Source organism: Saccopteryx leptura, chromosome 1 (genome assembly GCF_036850995.1).
Source record: "Saccopteryx leptura isolate mSacLep1 chromosome 1, mSacLep1_pri_phased_curated, whole genome shotgun sequence".
NCBI lineage: Eukaryota > Metazoa > Chordata > Mammalia > Chiroptera > Emballonuridae > Saccopteryx > Saccopteryx leptura.
The window spans coordinates 46,607,623-46,630,278 of NC_089503.1; the positions used below are offsets into that span (position 1 = coordinate 46,607,623).

The window sequence follows — 22,656 nt, forward strand, 5'->3', positions numbered from 1 at the left end:
TTACTAATCTATATTGTTATAAAAAAAGAGGGAACCATTTACTAACTTTTGATGTTTACTTATTTGACTTGTGATTCTGTTCCTTGGGTTTTTTATATATATGGTCTATACCGGAAAGTTCTGTCCATTTCTATCATGAGTTTTGACACATAAGCACGTTTATTTGGCGCATGTGTGCCTCTATTTTTATCACTTAATGTATACATACTGATGTAGCAAATTAATAAAACAAAGTTGATTCATGTTAGTCTTATGTGTGAAGCAATAGTGTACCCATGGCTACTGATAAAGTTCATTTACGCCACTGTAATTTTTACGAATTTCAACAAGGAAGAAATGCTACAGAAGCATGTCTGTCGCATCCACCATACTCCCCGGACTTAGCACCCTCCCATTATCACTTGGTTTTGTCCTTACAAAATTTTTTGAAGGGCAAAAAATTCAAAAATGAAGATGATATCAAACAAGCACTGGTTCAATTTTTCGCATCAAAAGATAAAATATTTTTCAAAAATGGGATATACAAATTGCCCTCATGCTGGTAAGAAATCATTAATAATAATGGCAATTATATTATTTAATAAAGTTTATTAACGGTAAGAAAAATTTGTATTTTGTTTTATTCCAAAAACGGACAGAACTTTCCAGTAGACCATATATATATATATTTTTTTCTTTTCTTTTTACAGAGAGAGTTAGAGGGATAGGTAGGGACAGACAGACAGGAAGGGAAAGAGATGAGATGAGAAACATCAATTTTTCATTGTGGCACTTTAGTTGTTTATTGGTTGCTTTCTCATATGTGCCTTGACCGTGGGCCTTCAGCAGACCAAGTAACCCCTTGCTTAAGCCAGCGACCTTGGGTCCAAGCTGGTGAACTTTGCTCAAACCAGATGAGCCCGTGCTCAAGCTGGTGACCTCAGGGTCTCGAACCTGGGTCCTCCGCATCCCAGTCCGATGCTTTATCCACTGCACCACCGCCTGGTCAGGCTCTATATATTTTTAAGTAGAGTAATAACATAAAACTTATCTTAATTTTGATGTTAGACTGGATCAACATCAGTTAGCTATATGTCTTTTTAGAAGTTTACAAAGATGAATTATCTTAGAAAAAAATTTGATGTTTTTATTCCTGGGAAATAAATTAATATTTATGGTGTTCTGTGAAAATGTTGAGATAAAAAAAGCAGGGATGCTGTGAATTAAAATAACTTTTCCAAGTCAAAAATTTAAAAAGATATATATGGGTCTTAAGTCTTTTAAAAGAAAATTTGCATGACTGTTTAACATCTTTATTTCAGAACGAGAAAAAGATCACAGTTCCTCTCGTCCAGGCAGTCCTCGTCCTCAGAAAGCATCTCCAAATGGTTCAAGTAGCAGTGCTGGCAACAGCAGCAGGAACAGTAGTCAGTCAAGTTCAGATGGTAGCTGTAAGACATCTGGGGAGATGGTGTTTGTATATGAAAATGCAAAAGAAGGAGCTCGGAATGTGAGGACTTCAGAACGAGTGACACTAATAGTGGATAACACTAGATTTGTTGTAGACCCATCCATTTTTACTGCACAGCCAAATACAATGTTGGGCAGGTTTGTATTATTGCAGTTCTTTGTAATATTCATTTTAAAGCACCTTCACATTAATTTTATGTTTTCATTTTTACGGTAATTCTCTGTTGGAATGTAGGCATTCTTATTTTACAGATAAAAGAACTGAGCTTTTGAAGGTTAAATAACTAGCTCAAGTTACTACAACTAGAAAGTGGTAGAGCCACTTTTTGAGCTTGGTTTTATTTCAAATGATCTTTGCTGTACCAATAGGAATAGCACATGTATTAATAAAGACGGGTTGCTAAAAGATTTCTACAGGCTGAAACCATAGATTGCATCTAACAAGGTGAATTTAACAGTAGTAATGTTTCCTTTCCTCGGGTATTCAGCCATCAGATACAGCAGGTATCAGTTGTTGAAAGGGGAAAATGCTTAACAGTTGATTAGCTGAAAAGTCAGGTTGTCAGTCTGATATTGATACTTTTAAAAAAGGAATGTTATTAACAAGTAGAATGAAGTAGTCATTAGAAGTAGTCATCTGTGCTCATCAAGAGTAATAGATTAATGTAAAGTTTGTAGTTATTGGAACTGTAATCTAAGAATGATGTAGACAATGTAGACTTGATTTTCAACATGTCCAAGACTAGGATTGAATACCTTTTAATTTTAAAGTCATTGTCTTTTTCTGTTTACTCTAACATAAAGTAAAAGGGTGTATATTTGAGGTATAAGATTGATTACATGAGGTTAAAATTTTTTTATTTTTTAGGTTATGTATGAATATTTGGGATGTGCGCATTTGTGTATGTGTGTGTGATTTGTTAATATCTCTGAATACAGAATAAATGCTAGCATGTGACACAACATTTTGAGTAGGTATTTTAACATTGGCTTTGCATCTGTGAGATAAAAATATTTGAACTGTATAAGCTTTTATGTATTAGTAGCATAGGGGAGATTATTTCATGGAAGCTATTAGGATGATTTGACACTGTCAATACTTTATATTTTACCTATATTTTATTTATTTATTTATTTATTTAAATTTATTCATTTTAGATAGGAGAGAGAGAGAGAGAGAGAAAGAAAAAGGGAGGGGGGGAGGAGCAGGAAGTATCCATTCCCATATGTGCCTTGACCAGACGAGTGCAGGGTTTTGAACCGGCGACCTCAGTGTTCCCAGGCTGATGCTTTATCCACTGCATCACCACAGGTCAGGTGTTACCTATATTTTAAATAAACAGTTTAAAAGTAGGCATTTGATATTTGGCTTCAGCTGTTAGGCTATTTTTTCTTTATAAAGCAAAACCAAATCAGAGATTTGTGTGTGTGTGTCCATATTGATCTAAAAAGTAGTTCTCTCCTTTTGTAAAAAGTATTTTCTCAAATACTTTTTCAAGTATTTAGGAAAATTTAATTCCTAAAAGACTCTTTTTTATATCAATGAAAGCTTCTTTTCATTTGAATTGACCAAAGCATATCTTTGGGGATAGAAATTAATATTCATGGGAACTGTAAAAAGCAGTTGGCCTTCTTTTAGAAACTGATATATAAAAAGCTTTTTGTTCTTTATAGGTTTATGTGTTATAACAAAAGGGGGAACCATTTACGTTGGGAAATTGTTGAGTAGAATACTTATATTGGTCATATTTACTTAAATAATGGTAGTATCAGATTCAGAGGTTCTACTTTTTCTTTCATGTAGTTAAGAAAATTTAAGGACTTTTATTCAGATATTATATTTTCCTAATTTTTTTCCTGTTAGAATATCCCATCTTTTATGAAAAGATAAAGGTAACAGATGGTACATATGCCCTAATTTATGAAAATAAAACATTGGTATACCTTTGGCAGCACTCCCAAATTTGTTTTGAAATTGTGTGGTCAGTGAAATGTTCAAATCTGGAAATCTCTGGATTAGATGTTTTGACAGAGGTTTTATTTCCTTTAATCATAATTTAAATTTTTTCTTGGGAGTAATGCATTAAATTTTTCATTTAGAGGGACATATTTTGTTAATTGCCTCTTTTCTAAATGGTTATTGTTAAAGGCCAGTAACATGACCTGAAAAAAATATAAGTCCATTTGTGTTTTTCTGATGTATAAATTAAGAGCTTTTTACTCATTTGTTTAAACTTTTTATTCTTAAGTTCTTCATTCCTCTCTACCCCAGCATTTGATTGCTTGTTTTTCAATTCTAGGATTCAAATGTAAGAATTATGAGCGAGAAATTTTACATTTGTAGTGAAGATTGTGAAAAGTAAAACAACTAACCTACTTATGCTATCTTACTTTTTCCTAGTTTAGATTACTGTATGCGTTGCGTTATTGTATTACCTTTGCAAAGAAGATGTCAGGGTTTTTTTTGTTTGTTTTTTTTTTTTTAAGAAGATGTCAGTTTTAAGGAAAAGGCATAAACAACATGGTTTTCCCTTTTTCTTTTTTTGTTTTCCTTCCTGGTAAGATTAGTATAGAAGTGACCTTTCTCCCTTGACTAATTTATATTTTCTTTTTCCTAAAGGAGGGGCTGGAAATTGCTTTCTGAATTTCGTCAGTTGATAGATATTGTTTCTTATAGGGAATCTACAGGGGTGGGCAAAAGTCAGTTTACATTTCTAATTCAAATAATACTATACAATAATTAACAATAATAATATGAGAATATACTTTGTGTTTCACATACTCAAAACTGTAAACCTATGTTTGTGCATTCCTCAACAACTGTCCTTTCCATCAAAAAAGGAATATTTTAAATATTTTTTTGTTAATTGTTTGCCAGAATAAATTTTTTTAAATTATTTTGTTCATTTTAGTGAGAGAGGAAAGGCGAGAGAGAGATAGAGAGGGAGGGGGAACATCCATCTGTTCCTGTACGTGTCCTGACCAGGGATCAAGCAGTAACCTCTGTGCTTCAGGACAACGCTCTAACCAACTGAGCTGTCCGGCCAGGGCCAGAATGAATTTCTGATAAAAAATTTTGAACTAATTTAATATTATAATTTAGTACCTAAATTATAATTCCTTTTTAGTTTTGTGCATGAAATCAGTATTCTGTTGAAGCAGCCATTTATTTCTTAATTATTTACTGTTATAGGATGTTTGGATCTGGCAGAGAACATAACTTTACGCGACCCAATGAGAAGGGAGAGTATGAAGTAGCAGAGGGAATTGGCTCCACTGTATTTCGAGCTATTCTGGTAAGTTCTTGTTTCTTATGTGTTTTGACTTAATCATATGACCCCTCCTTGTTAAGTAATTGAATTGAAATCAGAGTTCAATTTGGGTATCTTTGTGGAGGTATACAGGACATTAGAATTTAAAAAAATACCATTTAATTCATCTTTGTTTTAGTACAAAAAATAATATAAATAAGTGAATTTTATGACCTTTGGGTCATAGTGGATGTTTCATCTCTTAGGTCTGCATAGGCAGTTCTTTCAGGGGCTTAATGTCAACATATATGGAGTCATATTACTACTCTCTCCTTAATTCTCTTATGTAAAATAAGTGAATCATTTTTGCTACCTGAGAATGAATGTGGCTACTTGAATCTAATATTTTATTGCACATAAGTAGCAATATGGGCATTTATGAACATTTAAAATTAATCTCTGAAATGTATTTGTTAACATCTTTGTTTTAAACATTTATTTTTATTTTATTTTATATTTTTAGTGAGAGAAGGGGAGATAGACTCCCACCATGTGCCCCCACCGGGATCCACCTGGCAAGCCCACTAGGGGGCGATGCTCTGCCCATCTGGGGTGTTGCTCCTTTGCAACCAGAGCCATTTTTTAGCACCTGAGGAGGAGGCCATGGAGCCATCCTCAGCACCTGGGCCATCTCGCCCTAATCAAGCCATGCTGCAGGAGGGGAGGGGAGAGAGAGAGAAAAGCAAGAGGGGGAGGGGTAGAGAAGCAGATGGGCTCTTCTCCTGTGTGCTCTGACTGGGAATTAAACCCAGGACTTCCACACGCTGGGCCAATGCTCTACCACTGAGCCAACTGGCCAGAGCTATTTTTATTTTTAAGTTTTGGTTTTTTTTTTTTTGTTTTTTGTTTTTTTTCATTTTTCTGGAGCTGGAAACAGGGAGAGACAGTCAGACAGACTCCCGCATGCGCCCGACCGGGATCCACCCGGCACGCCCACCAGGGGCGGTGCTCTGCCCCCCAGGGGGCGATGCTCTGCCCATCCTGGGCGTCGCCATATTGCGACCAGAGCCACTCTAGCGCCTGAGGCAGAGGCCACAGAGCCATGGCCCAGCGCCCGGGCCATCTTTGCTCCAATGGAGCCTTGGCTGCGGGAGGGGAAGAGAGAGACAGAGAGGAAAGCGCGGCGGAGGGGTGGAGAAGCAAATGGGCGCTTCTCCTATGTGCCCTGGCCGGGAATCGAACCCGGGTCCTCCGCACGCTAGGCCGACGCTCTACCGCTGAGCCAACCGGCCAGGGCTATTTTTAAGTTTTAAACTTATTTTTGAGGAATATTTGAATTATTATTAAAGTCCCTACTTATAATTCAAATTATAGATAAAATTTGATTATAGTGTGTGAGTTTATGGTACAGTTTCGGAGGAATAGAGGAAGGAGGACCCTGAGGTACAAGACTGGAAAAGTATAGTTGACCCTTGAACAATATGGGTTTTAACTGATTGGTTCCACTTATATGCAAGTTTTTTTCAATAAATAATATAGATGCATTTTCTCATCTGTATGGTTTTGACAGTAACTTTCTTTAGCTGTATTATAAGAATACAGTATATAGTATCTATACCATACAAAATGTCTTGACTCTGCTATTGGTAAGACTTCTGCTCAGAGCAGGCTATCATTAATTAAGTTTTGAGGGAGTCAAAAGTTATATGCAGATTTTTAATTGCATGGTTGGTAGGTACCCATAGCCTGGTGTTGTTCAAGGGTCAGTTGCTTTTGAGTGGGTTATTAGTACTCGGACAACCAGTTTTTAGTACCAAATCATGTCTTGTTTCCATTGATGCAGCAGCTCTAGAAACTGTGTTACTGTGGCTTTGAACCTAAAGAAGTTTGAGGCAGGTAACTAATTTTGGGGGAAGTGCTTCTTTCAGCTGCCAATACTTCCATTTAACCCCCAATGGAGTTGAAAATCAGAAAAATTTTATAACTCATCTACAGAGTAACTTATTTGTAATTCTAGGGCCAGCCCTTAACAACATTTTAAGTAGATTTTTGAAATAATTGCTATTGATTCATTATAGTAATATAGGAAATCCCAAAAGATTTAGAAGAAAACTATCTAATTGTACATTCTGTTTTATATATTTTGATACTTGGATACGACTTTGAAGTCCCTTGCTAAGAACTTTGAATTTTGCTCAGTTTTCTAGGTAATATTTAAGGTAATTTAAAATGGTATTCAACTTCCTCAACTTTAAAAAAAAAGCTTAAAATTTTTATTGTAGTTATATAGAAAAATAACACACAACAGGAAAATACATATGAATTAGCATGACATAATAGATGTATAAATAATGGGCAGACTTCAGTTCTTGTCTCTGCTATTAAGTAGTTCTGTGACCTGGTGAGTCAGTGAACCAGTTGGGCATTAATAATAAATGTGGCTGCCTCATGTTCCAGATGTTTTATGCATTCTTGCCTTTTTTTTTTTAGGATTACTATAAAACAGGAGTAATTCGTTGTCCTGATGGTATATCTATTCCTGAACTGAGAGAAGCATGCGACTATCTTTGTATTTCTTTTGAATATAGTACTATTAAATGTAGAGATCTCAGTAAGTATGCTGTTTTGTATGTGAATAGTTTATAGAGTTACAGTGTATTGGAATGAAAAGCCTGATATAGTGCTATTTATCTAGACTTCAAATATTTGTTTAACTGAATTGTAAAGCATTCTAGTAACATAACGATTATTTGTGGAAGTTTATAGAGATGTTGATAATCTCCTTGTGCAATTTTCTAAAAACTTTCTTCAACTTATAATTTATTTATTTATTTTGATAGACTCTTCTAGATTTTCTCATTGACTGTTTCCTCTATAATTTGTTGCTAGTCTTTTATCTCTGCTTGCGAGCCCTGGCTTTGGTGAAATGTGGTATTTGGCTTAATTTCTCAGGTCAAATTTTTAAATTTGATTTTTACTTAACATGTAAGATAATATTCTGAGCCACTATGGAAGATAGAAATAATTTTCAAAAACAGTATTTGTCATTAAGGATTTTAGCTTGAATACCTAGCCCTCATTTGTGCAAAAGGAAAGGTAAGAGACTTTGTTCAAGAACTTCAAAAACAGTCTCAGAACAAGGTCTAGAACTTTAGAACCCTAACTCTTTGATTGATATTCTCCCCTCACAACCTTCTCAGCTCCTTGCTGATTTCACCATTATGTCATGCCTAAGAAGAAAAGGTGATTATATACAGAAAAGTCAGAATAGTATATGCAAATTATCAAATGTTGACTTGGATATTAAGTGGTTAGAGAAATTCAGAAGGCAGAGGGGTTATTTTGGGCTAGAGGATTTGGTGAAGAGTTCAGAGGATTCAGGTAGTAAAGAATGAATAGCTGGCGGTAGCGTAGTGGATAGAGCGTCGACCCGAAACACTGAGGTTCCAGGTTTGAAAATCCCAAGATCGCTGGCTTGAGTATAGGATCATCAACATGATCTCAAGGTTGCTGGCTCGAGCCCTAAGGTTCCTGGCTTGAAATGTAAGGTCTCTGGCTTGAGCAAGGGGTCACTGACTCAGCTTGATCCAGTTACCTGGTCAAGGTTATATGCCCCCCCTCCACCCCCCGTCAAAGCATGTATGAGAAGCAATCGGTGAACAACCAAAACTAAGCAACTACAAGTTAATGCTTCTCATCTCCTTTTCCTCCCTCTCTCCTTTCTTCTCTCTCTCCCCCCCCCCCTCTCTCAAAAAAAAAAAATCTTAAGAATAGGAATAATTTAGAAAGAGTAGAATAAGGAGGTCATTCTGGGAATTTTGGAGTAAAGATGCAAAAGATACTTTGGAAGTGACCTAGTTGGAGCAGACTTTATATCAGGACCAGAAGGAGACAGGAATAAATAGGTGGGCCAGATTATGGAAGGTTCTTACTGTTTTTTCATTTTTTTTTCATATAATAGTGGGAAGCTGTTTTTAAAGTTTCCTACACATGGTTATAGTCTTGTGTTAGCCCTAGACATAATGGTTATCTTTATTTGATTACCTAAACTCAACACTAGCTTGGCAGAGTGGTGTCATACCTTCTCAAAGATAGATGTGTTGGGAACTGTGAATGGCACCTCATATACTTAAATATAACTATCCTTCTTGGTGCTCAGTTATGCTCTAACTCAGAATGAGTGGCCTGAGTAAGTCTCTCCCTAAAAAAGTACCATTGTATTTTTGCCAAACATTCCTTCAAGTGTTCATAAAAATATAAGTAGTTGGGATAAAGCAGTGGATGGTCCAGCTCTGAGTCCATTTCTCTGTGAGTGATATTTAAAAGTTACAAATCAAATAGTTGGACAGCTGGAACATATACCTGTAAACTTGAACAACATTGCTTTTTTTCACATTTTAAAATGTGTGTTTTAGTTGAGATCATGAGCATTTATTTTTCTAATTATAGATCCTGGACTTTAACTAGTGTTTTATATTCATGGGACCAGTTTAGTTTACTTCATATAATTAGATGTTAAATTTTGGTGATTGTCAGATTAAAAAATACTAGAATTTCTTACAGATGATTTGGATTTTAGTTCTGTAATCCTTTGGACATAGTTTACCTTGTCATTTTTAAGTTCCATCTATTTCCATGAATTAAAGGTTAAGAGTTTTTATGTAAAATATATATAGTATGGTTTTTCCAGACTTCTGACTTAAATAATACTTGTAATTATTTCTAAATTACTTATAAAAAATGTTACTAAAAATTTAGAGATTCTCATAGACTATTAAAACTATATAGAATATGAAGAGATAAAAATAATCTTATAAAAATATAAAAGGATACTGCGGGTGTAAATTTGAGTCCAAAAATGAATTTTTTTCTGCAGGTAAATGCATTTTAAACTAAAGTGTCTAAGTTTATCTCTTTAAAAAAATAATGACAAGTAATAAATGTTTTATTGAATAGAGTTCTAGGTTTCTTGGGCAAGTGACTTAAAACCTTATTTCTTAGTTTCCCCATCTTTAAAATGGAGACAGTACTGTAATGCTTATCTCACTGGGTTGTTGTGAAGATTAAATGAACAGTGCTTAACACAGTGTTAAATAAGGGTTTGCTTAAGAAATAAGGTAGCAAAATTAGAAAATAAAGGTAAATTAAAAGAAAAATATTAGAGTCATATTGTATGTGCTATTTTATATTTGCACATGGAAATATATTGTGAATAACTAATTAGTAAATATTTTTAAATAACAGCTTGCTTACTGGTTACACAGTAACCAACTGTTTTCTGCATTTTTACTGAGCGCTCACTTTATACCAAGTATTAGGTTTATGAAAGGCAACAAAGATAAGGTCACTGCTCTCATGATGCTTGTAGTATAGTGAGGAAGACAGAAAAGTTATATTTTGGTGTTAGAGGTAGAATGCTAAATGAGCTTGTAGGAACAGTAAGTACCTAACTCAGCTCTGGGGGCTTGAGGAAGCTTTCTGGAGGAAAGGGGAGAGAAAGTATGTTCCAAGCAGAAGGAGTGGTATGTTCAGAGGTAAGGTTAGTACAGCAAGGGACTGATTGACTACTCAATCTTCTGTCATGGTATTTATCATGGAGTGAAGGAAATCTATGGTAAATAGTAGCTCCCCAACTAGGCTGTAAATTTCTTTAGTGTACACATTCTTTTCCTAGGCAAGCACTATAGCCCAGAAGAGGTTTCGAGAACCAGAGCTGAACTCAGAAATGAAGGCCTAGGGCTAAAAGAAATTAAAATACAGTAGACTAGTGAAGTTTGAAATACCTGTTAGACATCCAAGTGAAAGTAGAAGTGTTGAGTGGGACATCTTTATTATATGCGGCTTAAGTGTCTGTTTGTTGCTGATAGCTTATTGGTTGCTTGCGTAACTGTACTAGCCAATGGGGTGAAGTTGCCACGGCATTCAAATAGTCCCGCCATCTGGCATGCCACCTCACAAATTGAGGTTAAAGATGGGAGCGATTATTATGCTGTTAAGAAATCTTAACACCAGAAGGGGTCTTTGCAATGATAGAAGACTAGAGGTTCTCCAATTGAAAAATAATGTCATAATAGCTAAGTCTTTGGCTCCTCTAAAGGTGAAATACATGTCATTCCAAGAATTGATTTGACTCCATCTCAAACAGGGTTGCCGTTTCAATTGAGACGTAGACAATTTCCTGTAAAACTTGCCTTTGCTATGACCATCAATAAGTCTCAGGGCCAAACGCTTAAGCGTGTTGGCATTTTTTTTACCTGAGCCTGCATTTGGACACGGTCAACTTTAAGAGTTTGTGAAAGAATGGACGTAAAATTAAAAATAATTGATGGTCCTCTGCAAGGCGAGCTTAAAAATGATGGAAAGATCTACACAAGAAATGTTGTGTACAAAGAGATCTTTGACATGTGAATTAACATTTTATTATTTAAATCACCTTTATTTATTGAGCTAGTGGTGGCTCTTAAGAAATGTACCGCCAGTGGTTTCCTTCATTGCACTCTACTTTAAGCAATTAAGCAAGTAGAAGGGGGAAACCCCGTGGGGCACTAAGCAAAGGGGCGTCCTCGCCGCCTGCCCTGGGTAATTCAGTTTGAATTAGCAGACACCTTTGCACAAATCACTTTAATTACAATTTATAATATCTAGAACAGCGGTCATTTCATATGCCCGCCGGGCTTTCTAGTTGAATATACACATCTAAAGTTCAGGAGAGAAATGTGGGCTAAATATTTATATGTAGGAGTCATCAATATGTGGATAGTATTTAAAATAGACTGTATACTATCTATAACCTCCTTTTTCACATAACAAGACTTTATGGAGGATTTGGGACTTTTATTCTAAGGATAGTACAAGCCATAAAATGTTTAAACTGGGAACACATAATTAGATCCTGCTGCTGTGGGGAAAATGAATTACAGCAGTCCTCCCTGTATCTGAGGGAAATACATTCAAATGCCCTCAGTGGATCCCTGACACCGTGGATAGTACTGAATCTCATATATGAATATTCAATTTCTGTTCATGTCTTCCACCCACAAATTTAATGCCTTTTAACTAAGCATTTACTATACTCTGTGGCTGTAACTTATACAATTTGAGGTGTAACAGCAAAACTAGAGTGAATTTCTTTTTCCTTCTTCACAATTTCACAGAAGATTCCTTCTTACCGTAGACCTTACCAACCTCAGTATTTATTATTTTTTTTCCTTAAGTCAAGAACTTTCACTGTTTTACTTGAAGAAAATACTTTATGACTTCTCTTTGGCATATCTGATTGCCAGCATCATACTCATGTATGGGACCATTATTGAATAAAGTAAGGGTGATTTGAACACAAGCACTGCCATACTGCGACAGTAGACAGCTACTAGTAGCTAGTGGGAGGGTAGTTATATAGTGTGGGTGTGCTGGACAAAAGGCTGATCCACAGCCTGAGAGGGGCAGACCTGGACAGTATGAGATTTCATCATGCTGCTCAGAACAGCGTGCAATTTAAAATCCATCCATTGTTTATTTCTGGAATTTCTTTTTTTTTTTAATTATTATTTTTTTTAGTTTATTTGAGCCAAACTGATGACATATGCCAGGGAGCAAGGTCCTGAATGCTCCTGGTATTTTCCATTTAATATTTTTGGACCTTGGCTGACTCTGGGTAACTGAAATTGCAGAAGGTGAAACTATGGATAAGGGGGCACTGCTGTACAAGGGGCAAAAGCGAATGTTGAGAGACTTTAATCATAAGGTTTTACAGTAGTTTGTGTGAGAGTTAATGATCACTTGGACTGTGGTGAGGACAGTGGGAATGGAATGTGTTCTGTTTATTGCTATTTAACAAACCATTCCAGAAAGTATAATCATTTTTATTCTGTGGGTCAAGAATTCAGACAGGGTATACAACAGAGGTGGCTTGTCTGCTTTATAATGTCTGAGGCCTTGTCTTCTGAAAAATAGAAGTGTTGAGATGACTCAAAGACTGGGTTCATCTAGGACTGTCCAACAGAGTACCGATAGGTGGCCTCTTAATGTGACTTGGGCTTCTTCAGGCCTGGAGACTAGAGTGAGAGAGGAGGCATTTGGAGAGTGAGCATTCCCCAGACCAAGGCAGAACTGTAAGTCATACACCATCATCTCTGCCATTTTCCCCTGGTTACTGGCAAGTCAGTATGACCTGCCTAGATAAAGGGGAGGAGAATTAGACTCCACCTCTTTAAAGGAGATATGAAGGTCACATTGCATGAAAGCATGTGGCATAAGAGATTTTGCAGCTTTGGAAATGGAGAAGGAAATGACATAATTCTAGGTGTATTTAAGAGTGAACTTAGTAGCACTTGAGGAATGATTGACTTAAGAGAAAAAGAGGAATCAAGGATTCATTCCTTTATTCCACAAATATTTAAATGCCTATGCCTGTCAATGCCCAGCACACTCTTCGGAGATGACTCCGAGAACCTGAGCTAATGGTGATGCTATTTACTGATTTTGAAAACACTGCAGAGAGATGTAGAGATGAGTCAACTCAACTTTGGATATATTGAGTGAGTTTGAGGTGCCTATGAGGTGGCATCCAAGTGGAGATAATCAGAAGGCAGTTGAATATAATGCATCTAGAATACAGAGCGCATAATTAGTAGAATAATACATTTGGGAATTGTCAACATAAGGTGAGAGGACAAAAGAACTTAAAATTGTCCTGAGAAATACTAATTTAATGAATACCCAGAGGAGAAAGAGTTGGCAGTGACTAGAGAAAAACAGCCAGAGAGGAGAAAGGAAACCAATTGATGTCAAATTGCAAATTGGTGTCAGATTCTCAGGGATGAGAACATTTGGCTAAGGGATGAGAGATTCAACCGAGAGGTCAAATAAGATTGGGGTCAAAAGATGTTCATTGTTGGACATAAATAGAAATGCAGTGGTTACCAGGGGGAGGGAGAAGGGGCACAGGGCGAGGGATGGGGGAACAGAAGGGACATAAATAGGGACAAATATAAGGTGACAGAGGATGTTTTGATTTTGGGTGATGGGTATACAACATACTTGACTGTCCAAATGACGTGGGGATGTTTGCCTAAAATCTATGTACTCTAGTTGACCAATGTTATCCTGTTAAATTTAACCATCTAAATAAATTTTATTTATTTATTTATTTATTTATTTATTTATTTATTTATTTTATAGAGACAGAGAGAGAGTCAGAAAGAGGGATAGATAGGGCCAGACAGACAGGAACGGAGAGAGATGAGAAGCATCAATAATCAGTTTTTTGTTGTGACACCATAGTTGTTCATTGATTGCTTTCTCATATGTGCCTTGACCGTGGGCCTTCAGCAGACCAAGTAACCCCTTGCTCGAGCCAGTGACCTTGGTTCCAAGCTGGTGAGCTTTGCTCAAACCAGATGAGCCCACGCTCAAGCTGGTGACCTCGAGGTGTGGAACTTGGGTCCCTCCGCATCCCAGTCCAACGCTCTATCCATTGCGCCACCGCCTGGTCAGGCAATAAAAATTTTTTTTAAAAAAGATGTTCATTGTGAACGATCTAAAAGTCATTTGACAACTAAAGTGATAGCAGTTTTGAGGAGTAGTGAGTTTGGAAGCCAGATTGGAATTGGTCCAGAAATTAGATCAAAGAGAATGATATATCTAGTAGTTTGAGTATAAATGGAATTTAAAAAATGGAAAGTAGCCTATAGAGAGAAATGGTTAAAATAATAATATAGATTGTTAATTATTTAATCAGTCATTTATTATGTTTTAATTATGTTATTAATAGTTATTATATAATTAGAGAACATGTTGTAGGGGGAAACATTCCCTTGGGAGACTGCAGATTTGAGTTCTAGTGTTCTTGTCTAATCCTCTCAGTAGTTCCTGAAATGGTAGAGCCTTAGGCAGGAGATAGGACATTGCCATTGAAGTAGAAGTAAAAGAACAAACATTAGTTCAGTTCAAGAAGTTGAGGTTGGTGGTTATGTTGATACTTAAGGAGGTGACGTGAAGTGTATCTTTAACCCTTCTCAGCGGTGAATGGTTTGCTGTGTGACTCTGTACCTCGGTGTATTGTGCTTGGTCTTGTGCATGTCTTATCCCAAGCCAGCTGGCCCTTCTCATCTGCGCTCTTTCTACACTGAAATATTAATGCTGTTTGTGAATAATTTTCTGAGGAAGAAAATATGTGGGAGATGGAATATGGGAATTTTCTAGTTCACATTGATAATCTGAAAAATATCCATAATATCTACTTTAAGACATAATTGCATATACTGATGGAAAACAACATGATAAAAAAAATAATTTTCTGGGCTAGAGATGGACAGGAGTGGATTTAGTTCTGACTTTGCAAATTAGTTTTGTAACCTTAGGCAGATTCCTTCACAGTGTTGGATGCTTGCTGTTGGATGGCTTTATTGGCCCTTTTTGATGTAAAATTCTACAGTTCCTTAAGAACTGTTCCTAGGAAAAGTTTTGTTGAACAAAGAATGACAACATTATTTATAAGGTCCAAAAATAGATGCTGAACTAATCTGATGTTCTGTGTTGCTTCTGATTTTTTTCTGTCACCCCCCAAATTTGATGTCTTTTAAAAACTTACTCTTTAAAAGGTAGATATTAAGTATATTAATGATTTTAGAGAGAAAGGGAGAGAGGTAGTGGGGAGAAAGAGAGAAAGAAATATTGACCTGTTCCACTTACTTATGCATTCATTGGTTGTTTCTTGTATGTGCCCCAAGTGGGGATCGAACCCTCAACCTTGGCGTACTGGGGCAATGCTCTAACCAACTGAGCTACCCAGCCAGGGCTAAAAATATCAATAAATTTCTGTGGGTTTCATTTCAGGTGCCCTAATGCATGAGTTATCAAATGATGGTGCTCGTAGACAGTTTGAATTTTATCTAGAAGAAATGATCTTGCCTCTCATGGTAGCTAGTGCCCAGAGTGGGGAACGGGAATGCCACATCGTGGTGCTTACAGACGATGATGTGGTTGATTGGGATGAAGAGTATCCACCCCAGATGGGCGAAGAATATTCACAAAGTAAGTATTGTGGCGTGTTTTCTCTCTCTTGAATCATTATAAATTCTGTTTTTTATAATATTGATTAAAGGATAGTTTTTATAAAGAAAGTGCAAGTAAACTCTTACCTATAGCAGAGGTCGGCAAACTATGGCCTGTGGGCCAAATCCAGCCTATTGCCTGTTTTTATCAAATTTTATGTATTGTCTGTGGTTGCTTTTGCGCTACAATGGCAGAGTTTAGTTGTTGCAACGGAGACCGCATGGCTCGCAAAGCCCAAAGTATTTACTGTCTGGCCCTTTACAGAGAAAGTGTGCCCACCCTTGACATGCACAGAGATAGTTTGCTCTTTGTTGAAAATCTGGATCTTGATGATGTTTTTTCTTTGCATTTGGAAGCATCCTAGAGTAAGTAGATCATCATAAAAAATAAGCCATTTTTTAAAGCAAATTTTTATTTGTATAGAAAATGGAGAAACTTCAATTCATTAATTTCTTAGGTACTCCTTTTTTTTTTTTTTGTATTTTTCTGAAGCTGGAAACGAGGAGAGACAGTCAGACAGACTCCCGCATGCGGCCGACCGGGATCCACCTGGCATGCCCACCAGGGGCGATGCTCTGCCCCTGGGGGGGGGGGGGTCGCTCTGCCGCGACTAGAGCCACTCTAGCGCCTGGGGCAGAGGCCAAGGAGCCATCCCCAGCGCCCGGGCCATCTTTGCTCCAATGGAGCCTTGGCTGCGGGAGGGGAAAAGAGAGACAGATAGGAAGGAGGGGGTGGTGGAAAGCAAATGGGCGCTTCTCCTATGTGCCCTGGCCAGGAATCGAACCTGGGCTCTACCGCTGAGCCAACTGGCCAGGGCCTTAGGTACTCCTTTTTTTTTTTTGTATTTTTTTTTCTGAAGCTGGAAACGGGGAGAGACAGTCAGACAGACTCCCGCATGCGCCCGACCGGGATCCACCCAGCATGCCCACCAGGGGCGACGCTCTGCCCACCAGGGGGCGATGTTCTGCCCCTCCGGGGCATCGCTCTGCCGTGACCAGAGCCACTCTAGCGCCTGGGGCAGAGGCCAAGGAGCCATCCCCAGCGCCCGGGCCATCCTTGCTCCAATGGAGCCTTGGCTGCGGGAGGGGAAGAGAGAGACAGAGAGGAAGGGGGGGGGGGGTGGAGAAGCAAATGGGCGCTTCTCCTATGTGCCCTGGTCTGGAATCGAACCCGGGTCCCCCTGAGGCCGACGCTCTACCGCTGAGCCAACCGGCCAGGGCCAGGTACTCCTTTTTTAAATGTCATATGTAGATCAAAAGCTTGTAATGATTTTTTCCCATTTTACTTACCCTTTTCTAAAAACAAAACAGATTCTTAAGTGGTATTCTTTTTGACTTCTAAAGATTTTCAAAGATTACTTTAACACCAATTATGGTAACACTGTCAGAGTTTATATTGAGATGTTTTTGTTGCATGATGTACTTAAGTGAGTGTTGTGATTCTTTTGTGGTCAGTGGTTGTAATAGACATTTCTGTTGCTATTTCCTCATTCTAGGCTCTTTGCTGAAAATGGTTTTCTATAATAATGTGTGGAATAAAAAGTTGAACAAAACACAAGAAACATGGAGGATTACCAAAAATTTATAAAGGAATGAATTTATAATTTGTATTTTAGTTTTCAGGAAGTTTGACTTGGAAAGAGTAGAGCCAACCAGAGACCACAGAAATGACATTTTAGTGATGTAGAGATAATACACTTGACTTTTCCTTCATTATTCAACTTCCCATTTCAGTGTTTTTTGGTTTGTTTTCATGTTGTTGTTTTTTTCAAGCTTTGAAGCTTAAAAGGACTGAAAACATTTTTACTTAATTTGTCTAAATGTTTCATTTGTGCCAAGATGTTTCAACCTAAAGAAGATTCATTTGAGGAGACAGAGATAGCCTCTTCAGCCCAGTTTTCCTAAATGTGACATTATGACACCACTTATTCTGAGATGTCAGAAAAATATTTATTTTAAGTTATCAGTAATCTTAAGGATATAGTTAATAATCACAAATTCACTCCATGAGTAGCATCTGTATACGTATTTTCCTTTTATTGGCTCTTAAACCAGCATGTTTGGTTTGTGAGTGTTTTTTTCTTTTTTTGAAAAAACCTTTGCAGTTCACCTTTTAAGGGAGATAACTCCACCTGAAAGAGAGAAGGCGAGGAAGGTCCATCAGTCTAACTCCCTGAAGTTCCCAGCACATTTGGAAGACTCAACATGTTGTCAGTGGAATGTCCTTTTGCAAAGCCAGTTTGCTCTAAACAGACTAACCTAGGCAGAACATGCTCGAATCTGCCATTTTTAACATCAGTATTAAATGGGGCTGTTCGCCTGAATGGAAAACAGTTTGTGGGGGAGGGTCTTTTCCTTTTTGGGGAGTTATTAATAGTTGCTCAATCCATGAAATGTAAGATGTATCCATTTTGTACTCTGACAAAGTGTTTCTTCCCCCTTTCCAGATGAGGCCTTGTAGGCATTGTAGCAAAGTCCTTTACTTTGCCTGCTTGATAATGATATGATCCTGATATCTTCTTTTGGTCCTCTTCCTTGAAGAAATTGGGGCAGATCCTATTCCAATAAGTTTATATATGATATATCTTTCAGAAGGAGATTCTTCCTATGGATTGGGTTACCTGATTGGTTATTAAAGCTTTTCTTGTTTCAACTTAAGTATTGCTTATACATTAACTGTACTGAATTGTCCTGTCATGTTGGCTAGTCATCCTTTGGCATCACTGCATCCACTATTTGGGCTTTTAGGGGTGTCAGCCCCATTTGATGATCAAGATAAATTTTTTATATCCAAGAACTTTGATTTTAAGAATATGTTTTTATCTTTTTGTTTCCAGTTATTTATAGCACAAAATTATATAGATTTTTCAAGTACATTGAAAACAGAGATGTGGCCAAATCAGTTTTGAAGGAGAGAGGTCTTAAGAAGATTAGATTGGGAATAGAAGGTAAGACATTTTCATTATTTTCTGTTAATTTTTTTGTTTTTGAAAAAAAACAAAGTTAAAAAATTAAACCTCAGCCCTGGCTGGTTGGCTCAGTGGTAGAATGTTACTCTCGTATGTGGATGTCCCAGGTTCGATTCCTGGTCAGGGCACACAGGAGGAATGAACATCTGCTTTTCTACCCCTCCCCTCCCCTTCCTCTTCCTCCTCTCTCTCTCTCTCTCTCTCTCTCTCTCCCTCCCTCCCTCTCTCTCTCTCTCTCTCTCTCCCTGCCCCCCCCCCCCCCCATTCTCCCTCCACCTCCCACAGCCATGGATGGCTTGGTTGGTTCGAGAGCATCGGCCCTGGGCACTGAGGATGGGTCTGTGGAGCCTCTGCCTTAGGTGCTAAAAATAGCTCACTTGCAAGCATGGCGCCTGATGGGCAGAGCATCAGCCCCACATGGGGGTTGCTGGGTGGATGCCAGTTGGGGTGCATGTGGGAGTCTATCTCCCCTCCTCTCACTTGGAAAAAGAAGAAGAAAAAAGTTAAATCTCATTTAGAATATAGTTTGAATACTTTGAGAAAACCTCAGATAAATGATTATCAAATGATCATGCAGTAGACCTATAAATAACAAAAGTCAGCTTCCTTTATATGAGAAGATAGGCCATTAGAAATTTTTATTCCATAAGATTTCCTAGAAATAAAAGAGCTATGAATTATCTTCTCTGCTATAGCTCACCCTAATGCAGTGGTTCTCAGACTTTTTGAAGTGGGGGCTCATTTAAAATCCTACAAATACAAAAAATAAAAAATAAATATATATAAAAATTAGAAAAATAAAATCCTACAAAAATTGTAGACACACTATATACAAATTTCTGAGAAATATGTTGTAAAAGTTAAATATTAAAGAAAAAATATAAAGTCCAAGCATCTTTTTATGGTAATTAAATGAAATAAATATGACAAAATTAAATTTATTCTGACATTAAAAAATATTTTTGTTACATTTTTTGAGTTATGCTTTTTAGAATCTGTAAAAAAGAGAGGTTACAAAATTAAAAAATGACAAAAGTTATCTTTTTATATATATAGATACATTCTTAGTAAGATTTAGTAAATTTGGCAGGTCCCGGCACGAATGTGTTTTTTCATTCTTGAGTTTATGAGAAACATGAGCCTGATGTGTCCTAGCAATTTCTTCAATGTTTGGGCATAGATTTGAAAGGCAAACTCTTATTTCCTCTTTAATACATTGAAGAATTCCTCTCTTTTTACTTAGTTGTGTGAGGGTAGAAAATCCTAATTCACATTAATAGGATGTTGAAAATTGTAGTAAAATGTTCAAAGCTTTTTTAGATATTGCCACATATTCTTCTTTTATAGAAATCCAAAAGGCTTCAAGAAACAATTCTATATGTTTAATCATCAATCCAAACCCCCCACCATACATATCATCTTAACTTTACACCAAAGGATAGAAGAAACTTGCCTCCAGGTTTTCTGGGGAACATGGGGGGTAGTGTAAACAATCCAGCACCAGAGCTTAACAGCCTTTTGCAACCTAATCAGGCAGGTGAGGTGAGGGGTTGGGCAGACTGTCAGCTTACAGCTAATCCCCACACCTCTGTCCCCCAAAAATCTAAACTCCAAAAACCCCGTTGGTTCTTTGGTCCCCAACAGGCACATATTTCTCTGGAATACCATAGGGTGCACCTGGAAATCTTCTAGGGCGCACACTTTGAGAACCACTGCCTTAATGCATTGTTTTGACTGAGCCCATACATTTTATAATACTTTTTATTTTATGCTTTAAATGAATTTTTCCATATGCCACGTCAGATGCTTCTTTTATTGTAAAGTGCCCTTAGTAGGAATAAAATATCTTTCTTGGCATTACATGGCACAGTGTAAAGAATAGAGGCTTTGAACCAGATTGTTTGTGTTGACATCCTATGACTTCATAGTTGTATGACCTTGGCCAAGGCATTGGCATTGAACTTTTCTGTGCCTCAGTTTCCTCATCAAAAATGGGGGCATTAATTAATACTTTATAGGGTTATTGTGAAGATAGAAGGAGTTGTACATGAAAAATACTTAAAACAGAGCCTGGCATGCAGTAGTTTCTCACTCTGTTTGTAGAGGTGACAATGTAGATAATGGTATTGATCAGTGACCAGTCAAGTTGTTAGAGATCACAATACAGCAGATCCTTGAACAATGTCATTTTGTTGTTTTGTCAAAACATTGATGAGATGCCATACATAGGAGCTAAACTCTTGTTTATATCAATTAGCCTATGGTAAAATTGGTTTCATTATATCATTTCCTTAAAGTCACAGAACCTATTGACAGCATTAAGTGAGGACTCACTGTATAAGCTGCTGAGACATATGGAAAAGTGTGACCAGACACAGTCTGTAGGAGGAGACTTTGGACTTAAATTAGTGAGATTGCTGACACATTAGTTTCTCAGTGTCTTCTGTAATTTTGCAAACAATGGGATTTAGCTGCTTGGTCTCAGCTAGAGAGAAAGCAACTGGGAGCTGCTTTAGGTTGGGAAAATAGGATGGCCTCTGTAAGGAGGGGACATTTCAGTTGAAGCCTGATGACAAATAGGTTGGAACCAAGTTATAAAAAAGCTTTATGTACTATGCTACACCTTCCCCTTTAAGCATGAGAAAACTATCGGTAGTTTTTAAGCATGGCTGCAATGTGATTACATTTGTGTTAGAGTGGTGATTCCATGGTGGAGCATGGATGAGGTAGGAATTTTACTGACTTCCTCACAGTCCAAGAGGAATCCAGGAGAAGGGAGTAGGATGGAGACCTTTCTGATCGCTAGTGCTATCCTCCAGGCAATAGTTGACTGGGAGTGGGAAACACAGAAGACATTCAGCAGAAGATCTTTAGGTTTTTAGCCCTGCTTGCCCCTGTGCCCACCTCACTTCAGCCATGTACACACACTCCACACATGGCTAAATATATATACTAGCTACCAGTGCTGCCTACGTACATCTCCTTATGCAATAATCATTCATTGAGTCCCGGCTATGTGAAGCCTTTCTATTTTTTTCTGATTCTAACTATGATCTAACTATATGGCCCATGGGCCAGATCTAGCCCATTCCACTGCCTCTTTTTTATAAATAAAGTTTTATTGGAACATAGACATGCTCATTCCTTTATGTATTGTCTGTGGCTGATTTCACTTCACAGTGGCATAGTTTGAGTAGCTGAGACAGAAACCATATGGACTGCGAGCCTTAAATACAGGAATGGGCAAAAATAGGTCTACCATTCATATGGACAATAATACAATAAGAAACCCTGTGTTTTGCATACTCACAACTGTACACCTACTTTTGTCCACCCCAGTGTCTACTGTCTGGCCTTTTACAGAAAATATTTGCCAATCCCTGGTCTAAAAGCAATTCTTGCTAGTAGGAAGGAGGGAAGGGACTCATAATAATTTCTAAGGCGATTATGTCTTTGGAGAATTGCGTTACAGGGTAAATGACTGAAAATCTTCTAAAACTAGTACTGTCCTCACAAAATTTAGGAGATACTTCAAAATGAATACTAAGTGATAAAATATCCTCTAATTTTTGTGAGCAGTATAGTTGTTACTTTTCAGCGATTATGATACGAAGGAAACGATAATTAATTAGGGAAAGCTGCTTTGGAATTGTCGATCTGGATGAACTGCTTGGTTGTTGGGAGGAGTAACATTAAAATGACAGATGGGGTGAAAGTACTGGCTTTGCTTACCTTGGTGCAGAAGGACCTGTAGCCAGTGAAGCTGGAGAGCTCTGCAGCTCTTTGTCATTTCTCCAGAAAAGGAAAGAGAAAACCCAGAGCAATATGAAGATGAGATTTTGGTTTAAGGAAAGTAGAAAGCAAATTTGGCGGTAAATTGCTCATCCTGAGGCCAGATACTTGTGTGGAGGGAAGGGTTTAGGGATGTTAAGG

General features: G+C 37.5%; 1 protein-coding gene across 4 annotated transcripts in view; it reads left to right on the forward strand.

Annotated features, from left to right (window-relative positions):
* Positions 1-22,656, forward strand: part of BTBD10 (BTB domain containing 10) — a 115,462-nt gene that overhangs the window by 91,360 nt on the left and 1,446 nt on the right. For all 4 annotated transcript variants that reach the window (XM_066365687.1, XM_066365692.1, XM_066365682.1 and 1 more), the window contains exons 3-7: positions 1,302-1,587; positions 4,643-4,745; positions 7,191-7,311; positions 15,537-15,734; positions 18,592-18,702. In XM_066365687.1, the coding sequence (XP_066221784.1) occupies positions 1,302-1,587; positions 4,643-4,745; positions 7,191-7,311; positions 15,537-15,734; positions 18,592-18,702 (819 nt within the window). The remainder of the gene's footprint in view (positions 1-1,301; positions 1,588-4,642; positions 4,746-7,190; positions 7,312-15,536; positions 15,735-18,591; positions 18,703-22,656) is intronic.